This window comes from Pyrus communis, chromosome 6, assembly GCF_963583255.1.
Source record: "Pyrus communis chromosome 6, drPyrComm1.1, whole genome shotgun sequence".
NCBI lineage: Eukaryota > Viridiplantae > Streptophyta > Magnoliopsida > Rosales > Rosaceae > Pyrus > Pyrus communis.
The window spans coordinates 10117591-10125878 of record NC_084808.1 but is presented as its reverse complement, the minus strand read 5'-3'; the positions used below and the strand labels follow the sequence as shown (position 1 = coordinate 10125878).

Below are 8288 nucleotides of genomic sequence, written 5' to 3'. Positions count from 1 at the left end.
CTTGAAATTTATTTGATGAGATTTAGCGTTATTATACCGGGTTTACTTCCATTGAAGTTTATTTTGTCCCTGTGTATTTCAGAGACCTTTGTTCTTTTTTAAAGCTTTCTCTTACTTGAAAATTCCAATTGCTGATATAATTATACGTTAAATGCTACACTGAAGAACTGCTCTAGGTTTTATTGTACTATTTTTCGAAGCCCCCATCATGGACATGGTAAGACATTTACGTAATATGAACTTCACATAGCTACTAGATACTGATATGAAAACTAATGATACTCAATTATTTCTCCGGAACATCCTTTCAGGTTTTATCTTTTCCATTACGGACCATTTGCTTCAGACCTCGGGGCCTCGGTCAGGCTCCAAGAAGGTAATCCCGCTATTTTCCTTATTGTTCCCTTGCTTTGCAAGTTTGGTCTTCGGGGTGGATTTTTTTTGCCAAGTTGCCGTGCCATATCGATTTTGTGCCAATCGGTAATGGTACAGTATTGTACCATACCGAAATTTCATGGTACTGTATTGGTAATGGATACCATTACCATGGTATTACCATACCGTACTGAAAATGTAATATAATATATAATTTATAAATTATATAACACATATTTATAATATTCTAATAATTTGAAAATAAAAACCTACAGACACAGAGTCACAACTACTCACTCTCTCTCATTTCAGCCGTTCTACTTCTATTCTCTATGTTGGAGACAAAGAAATCACCCACCCATCTCAGATTCTCCCATCGAACACTTCCGTCAAACAGTCTCATCCATCTCATCTTCGTCTCTCTCGTGACTCCGTCTATCAAGGTTAGTTCTCTAGAGTAAGATAACAAAAAAAAAAATGAGAAACCCTAAATTGATAAATTGGGGATTTGTAATTGATTTGTTAAATGGAATTAGACTCAATCGATTAGGAATTGCATGATCTTTTGATCGAGTTATCACTTGTCAATGATGCATATCTTTTTTTCTTCTATGCTTTTCTGCTTTTGGGTTGCTGGGTTTGTATAATTTGCTTTGTTGGGTTTAGATTCGAGGTTTTGGGTGTGAAATGTGAAGGGAGGAGGGATTAGCTTTAGCTAGGTGTGTCTGTGTGTGATAGAAAAGTGTGAGATTTGGAGCTATGTGGGATGCATGCAGTGTGCCTACTATCATTTGATTCATTTCATATATAAAAGTGAGATAAATATAGGGAGAGGGAATTTCCTTTTCCCATAATCCAATTGCTTACTTTAATCATGACATTTTTAAAGGCGATGCATGATTCTGCTTACTTTGAACAACTTTAATTAATTACTTTGATCATGACTTGTTTTTTATTTTCTTTTTAATTGATACAATTGGAATGGGTGCTGTTTTTGGTATGATGTGTATACGAATAGCTTCTACTATATTTGGATATGATGTGTATACGATATAATGTTGTGTTTTATTTTCGGTATTAGGTCAAGAAGAAATCTAGGACAAGCCAATCTCTGTGTGGCTCTACTACCAGTACACCTTCCACCACTGAACCCCAACTCCAACACCAACCTCAACCCCAAACACTTAAATACAACCTCAACAACAAAATCAAGGAGAAAGGGATGAAAGTGTGGGAAGTGGTAAGAGAGATGTGCCCGATGAATATGAAGATGTAAGTGGGTTGCGATCGGAGTGTTGGTTACATGCTAAGAGAGTGAAAAGAACCTTGAGTAAAGGGAAATACATTACCTTGCAATTTGCTCATATTGCAAAAAAGAGGTTCCGGCCGATCCTGGTTAAAATGGGACATCAAGCATAGGACATCACCTTAGAAAGGCTTGTAAAGGCTCACCTCTTTATATGAAAGCAGATAATAATCAACCAGTCTTAACAAATGAGTCTATGGGCGGTGGATTGGTCCCCCACACCTTTAACCAAAATAAACTTGAGTTAAAGGTGTGGGGGACAATTTAAGGTAGTTGAAGGTAGTGGGTACATTGATATGATGAAAGAGGCTCAACCTTGGTTCAGGATTCCAAATAGAAAGAAGATTGCGGCCGATGTGTGGGATTTATATGTGCTGGAGAAGTCTAAGTTATTTGAAGCAATGCATAATCAAAGAGTAAGTATCACAACCGATACTTGGACATCGGTACAAAACATTAACTACATGGTAGGTACCACTCACTTCATGGATAGTGAATAGAAGTTGTACAAACGGATCATAAACTTCATAAACATCACGGGTCATAAGGGAAAAGACATTGGGAAAGTTCTAGTGGTGTGTTTGAACCAATGGGGGATAGAGAAGATCTTTAGCATTATTGTTGATAATGCTTCCGCCAATGATGTTGCGGTTGACTACATGAAAAAGAGGCTAGGGGAAATGAATTTTCCCTTGGTTGGTGGGAAGTACATACATATGAGGCGTTCTTGTCACATCTTAAATTTAGTTGTCAAGAGTGGGTTAAAGGAGCTTGCTAAGTTGGTTGAGGGGATTCAAAATTGTGTCAAGTACATTCATTCTTCACCGGCTAGATTGGATAAGTTTAGGGATTTTGCTATCTTATTCAAGATGGACAAGATGTCAAATGTGTCTTTTGATGTGTCTACAACGTGGAATGCAACATATAAAATGCTTGACATTGCATACAAGTTTAGGAAGGTGTTTCTTAGGATGGCGGAGGAGAATGTGCTATTTCGTGATTATTTTGAAGAAATGGAGATGGATTAAATGAAGAATTTGGAAAAGAGTGGAGCATCCGAATGAGGAGGATTGGGAGAAATCACTAGCCTTTACACTCTTTCTTAAGAAGTTTCATGATTCTGCTTTGAAGCTTAGTGCAACAAAACATGTTACATCAACTTTGCTATGGGATCAAGTGGTTGCTTTACAAATAGAGATTGAGAAGAAAAAGAAAGATCCTACCAATCCTACATTGCAAAGGGTGGCTACTACAACGATGCATAAATTTAACAAGTATTGGGAAAGTTTTGAGAATGTGAACCCACTTATGTTTCTTGGCCAAGTTCTAGACCCTTGTTATAAAGTTCAAATGATCACCATTAGCCTCAAAACACTTGGATGGGATGATAGAAAGATAGCTTGGATGCTTAAGGAGATTAAAAAATGCTTGCTGGATTTGTATAATGAGTATAGGAGGGGTTCTTCTACTACCATTGGGACTCCATTGGGAGATGTGGAACTAAATGAGGAGTACATAATTCAAGCTTGTGGGGGTGATGAGAGCAAAATTGAAATGATGAAGGAGCTTATACAAGAAAGGAGGGAGCAACGCCTTTTAGAGATATCCAATGAAGTTGATAAGTACTGTGCCGCTCCTTATATTAGCATTGTTGTTGGTGGCTTTAATCTCTTGAATTGGTGGAAATCAAACACAAAAGAGTTCCCAATTCTTTCACAAATAGCCAAGGATATCTTTGCAATCCCCACTTCTACCGTTGCTAGTGAAAATGCATTTAGCCTAGGGATGAGGGTTGTGGACCCTTTTAGGGCATCCTTGACTCCTAAAATGGTAGAGGCACTAGTGTGTACTTATGATTGGCTTAGGGCGGATGCAATAAACTTCTACAAGAAACCAACGAAAGATATGCTTCAATTTTACAAGGAAATGGAAGAAGTGGAAACAAGTAAGATATGCTTTAATTTTTTTATTAAATGGTTTTCAACTTTAATTCTTCTTGCTACTAATATGTTTTCTTTGTTTGTAACGTAGGCTTGACACAAGCTCAATCTTCTACAAGTTCAATGCCTCCTCCAAAAGCTTCGACATCTCAAACTTGAAGAATTGATCGATGAATTTTACTTCTTGAAGTTTAGTTTCAATTTTCATTTGGTTTGAAACTTTAACTTCTATTTGGATTGTTAACCTCTATTTGTTTTGATTCGTAACTTCTATTTGGATTGTAAGCTTAATTTCATCATAAATCTTGATGCATCATTTGAATTACTGTGTGTCAATTGGAACGATGAATAATAGATGAATATAGGCTACAATGTATGACATAAAGGTACAATAAAAAAAGTTTTGCCCCTGAATTGGGTTAAAAAGAAAAAACAGAATTTGTCTCAAAACAAAGTGGCAATTACCATTGTCATACCATGCCATCCGAACTATTTGGCAATACTGAACTTCAGTATAGTGAAAGTTTGGTATGATAATGGTAATAGATTTTGCCAAACTGAAAGTTTAGTACGGTAATTGGTACAAGGGTTTTAGTACGGTAACCGTACCGAACCCACCCTCGATCTTCCTAAGTTCTATAAAAGATAAGACAAATGTTCTCCTTTGTGTAGCGCTCATGCGCTTCCTAAAGATTATCAGAAACTAATGGCTGAAGAAAATTCAAGCATTATTGGCTTATCCTACTGGTAAGTCCTATTCTGTAATATCAATAATGTTGTATCCAAGGGATTTCCTAGAAGTTAACTACAAGCTTTTGTTTCATTTGTAGATTTTGAAATCGACATGGATGGGAAACGCTTCACACGGCAGGTTTGGTTGCCTTCTTAGCTTTTTATTATTTATTTAATTTTTTTTTAATTTTAATTTTCGTACACCATTATTCAAATTATTGTTATTTATTCGTTAATTGGTATGACTTGTATGCAGAAGCAACTAATTGCAAACTCTGCGCATACGCAATAGTTAGCAACCGTAAATCCTCATTATTTTTAGGATTGTATTGGTGCCATAAATGGTAATCTTCATACTTATTATAGCATTTTACATACTTGCTTTGTATTATTATTACAATACAAAACAAAATTTTCAATTTTCAGGAAAATATTACTTGGTAGATGCGGGGTACCCACAAATGAGAGCTTATTTGGGGCCAAATAAAGGTGATAGATATCATTTCCTGGATTTTCGTAGGGGTGCTGAACCAACTGGTCATAAAGAGGTATTCAACCACATGCATTCTTCTCTTAGGAGAATCATTGAACGAACTTTTGGGATATGGAAGAAAAGATGGGCACTTTTAAGGGTCTGCCTAATTACCCGTTCAATAAGCAAGTGAAGATTGTCATTGCTACAACGGCTCTTCATATCTACATACAGAGGTATTCTGAACGTGATCGTCATTTTGATGACCCAAGTGACTTTTGTGAAGAGAGCGATAACAGTGATGATGATGATGAAGAATACCAAAATTATCAAGTTGAAGGATCACATGAGATAGAAGCATTAAGAAATATAATAGCGGCAAGTTTGATGAATTTATCTAATTAGACTACTTTCAAGTACATTAACAATATTGTACTAATGAATCCTAGCTTTTCAGTCTAAAATATTTTAATTGAAGTAGTTTGTCATACTAATTAATATTTAAGATAAAGTTTATAAATATTTTTCTTTTAAAAATAAACTATATTTAGTAATTCACCTTTATTTGTTAAGAAAATTAAATTAATGGCACATCTAATATTATACCATTTTTGGTCATTTCACACAGTCACAGATATTTTACATAAAAGTTTACCAAACACTATAAAACTGTTTTCTTTCTTTTTCCAAAAACACTTTAACAAAAAAGTTTACCAAACACTCTGCAGCTTTATTTCACAGATGCTTATTCTCACAGTACAGCAGAAACAGTTTTTTTTTTAAAGTATAGCAATACCAAACCAGCCATAAATCTAGCAAATAAACAATTCTAGCTTTTTACATAAAGATGTAAAAGAAAGAAGCACATCAAAGATAAAAACTAGAATGAAAGAATTCTACGAAGAGAATCCAAAACCATAACTCCTACTGAAAATGTGCTAATCATTAAGGATAGTCCAACTACAACAATGTCCCCCTACCGCATCCTCCTAACTTCCCATAGAGAGTCGTAGTACCATACCAAGTAGAGCCCTAGTATCGTACCAACAAAACCAATAGTGTCATATCGGCTAAACTCCTGATGCCGTACTGGCTAAACCAACTGTACCGATTAAACCCATGCTCGGGGCAATTCGACAACTTTGACGCACCCAAACCCATGTCCAACGTAACAATTGGAGCCATATTGTTGTGCGCTGTCTATGCGCGTGAGCCAAATAAGGCCATTATCAACCCTCACGCACGTTTTGTTGTTTTCATTTATTTCATCAATCAGTCCCTTGACGATTACGTTTCCTAAAAATGCCCTTTTCCTAAATCCCCCTTCCCTCCCGACGCCACACCCAAATTGCTCGATCACTAGATCTCCCCTCTCTCTGATCAGATCCAAACTCCGGAGACCAAAACAATGTCTCACTCCGAACGCGACACCGTCCCCCTCCACCCCTCCTCCCAATCCGATATCGACGAGATCGAAAACCTAATCAACGCCAGCGTCCAATCGGGCCCCACCAACGTCCTCCCGGCCAAACCCCCCAGTCCTCCCCGCGCCTCCATTCCCGTCTCATCATCCCCTTTCATCCCATCAAACCTCCCACCCCCAGCCCCCTCCTCCGCCGCGAAGCAGAAGCCTTCCTCCGTCCCCGCCCCACCTCCCATTCCCTCCGCAACCAACGGCCCCAGTATTTCCCCCTCCGGGTTCGGCTCCCCGCCCAACACCCTAACCGAGCCCGTTTGGGACACCGTGAAGCGCGACTTGTCGAGAATCGTGAGCAATTTGAAGCTTGTGGTGTTCCCCAACCCCTATCGTGAGGATCCGGGAAAGGCCTTGAGGGATTGGGATCTCTGGGGACCTTTCTTCTTCATTGTATTCTTGGGTCTCACTCTTTCCTGGTCTGCATCTGTTAAAAAGGTCAATTTCCCTTCTTTTTTTTTTTCTTTTTTTTTTTCATTTTTATTATATGTATATATATGTTTGGGTTTTCTGAAGATTATGGTTTGTGGGTTTTTCTCATTTGATTTCAATTGGAATTGTTTGTGAACAGTCAGAGGTTTTTGCTGTTGCTTTTGCTGTGCTTGCTGCTGGTGCTGTGATTCTGACACTGAATGTACTCCTACTGGTAATTGCCCACTCTCTTGCGTTCTACTTGTATCGACTTGTTCATGTTGGGTTTTCGAAATCAAGAATTGCGTGTGAATGGGAAGTCTATATAAGAGGCCCTTCTTATTTTGTGTGAATGCTCTATCTAATATCAACACCACTGTACTCTCAATTTTGTTATGATGTCAATTATACGTGAGTATTGTAGTAGCTAAAAGTAAATGAAGGGCGAGAGTGAGCTCAGATTTGAGTAAATGGAAAACTGATGCATCACTTGGTGAAAAATTAGGAGTGATCTATCTATATATACAACCTAGATTGAGTTTCCCGTGCTTGTTGCAAGAAGTATAGCATGTTACAAGTATTCTTGCTTGTATGTGTTATGTATAGACAGATTAGAGTAATTTTCTCCCGTAATGTGAGGTGTGGCTGTTAGATTGTGAATCATACGGTTAATGAGGGAGAAATATGCACGAATGCCGGAATTTGCGTCTTGATTCACCTTCTTAAGATATAGCAAGCTAGGCCAAGAGACGGTCCTTTAACAGAATGACTAGACTGAGAAAAGTTTTTTTCTTTCCAGGGTGGACACATAATATTCTTCCAGAGCCTTAGTCTTCTCGGTTATTGCTTATTTCCTCTGGACGTTGGAGCTCTGATATGTATGGTGAAGGATTATGTGATATTGAAGGTGGTGGTGGTAAGCGTAACACTGGCTTGGAGTTCATGGGCTGCATATCCTTTCATGAGTTCAGCGGTCAACCCCAGGAGAAAAGCCCTTGCACTTTACCCTGTTTTCCTATTGTACGTATCCATCGGTTTCCTTATTATCGCCATTGATTGACACACCAAAAGTAAGCAATGCTGTTAGATAGGATTTTTTGGGGTGCTTCATTTTCTCACTTGTTTTTGGTGCTCTGTCTGCCTATATCAAATCTGTTGTGTGAAACTTCTTACATGATTTTAATTCTGTCACGTCTGCATACTTTTCGTTACTCCTGTCCTGTGATCCGATGACTTCATTCTTGTTCATTGTGAGACATGTAAATGCACTTAATACCAAACAGTGATATATTTTAGAACTTAGCAGCAGCATCTTTAGCTTCCAACTTTTTGAAATAAATTGCTATTTGTAAACGTTAGTGTTAATTACGACAATGGTCGCTGACCTTGTCACCGTGTTTCATTTTCGTCCCTGAATCTATTTTTGCTTTCTGTGGTTCTCAAACTCACGTTTGGCGTTTTTGGTCCTTACCGTTAACTCCATTTCTTTTTCTATTAAAACTACGTGTAAATTTGAAAATGCAATTCACAACCTTAAAAACTAAATAACATAAAAGTTGAAATAAAATTTGTTGGATG

General features: G+C 37.7%; 1 protein-coding gene across 1 annotated transcript; it reads left to right on the top strand.

The window, feature by feature from the left end:
- The first annotated feature begins 6072 nt into the window (after window positions 1-6072).
- On the top strand, window positions 6073-7909 carry LOC137737715 (protein YIP4b-like). The gene is made up of 3 exons (XM_068477261.1): window positions 6073-6737; window positions 6871-6945; window positions 7510-7909. The coding sequence occupies exons 1-3, from the start codon at window positions 6234-6236 to the stop codon at window positions 7768-7770; spliced, it is 840 nt and encodes a 279-aa protein (XP_068333362.1). The 5' UTR covers window positions 6073-6233; the 3' UTR covers window positions 7771-7909.
- Window positions 7910-8288: the final 379 nt, after the last annotated feature.

Bases quoted from the DNA above. Each gene is read 5' to 3' on its own strand.
- LOC137737715 (XM_068477261.1), top strand. From the start codon at position 6,234: ATGTCTCACTCCGAACGCGACACCGTCCCCCTCCACCCCTCCTCCCAA. The intron at 6,738-6,870 runs GTCAATTTCCCT...GTTTGTGAACAG, and splicing joins GGTCTGCATCTGTTAAAAAG to TCAGAGGTTTTTGCTGTTGC. The intron at 6,946-7,509 runs GTAATTGCCCAC...TTTTCTTTCCAG, and splicing joins CACTGAATGTACTCCTACTG to GGTGGACACATAATATTCTT.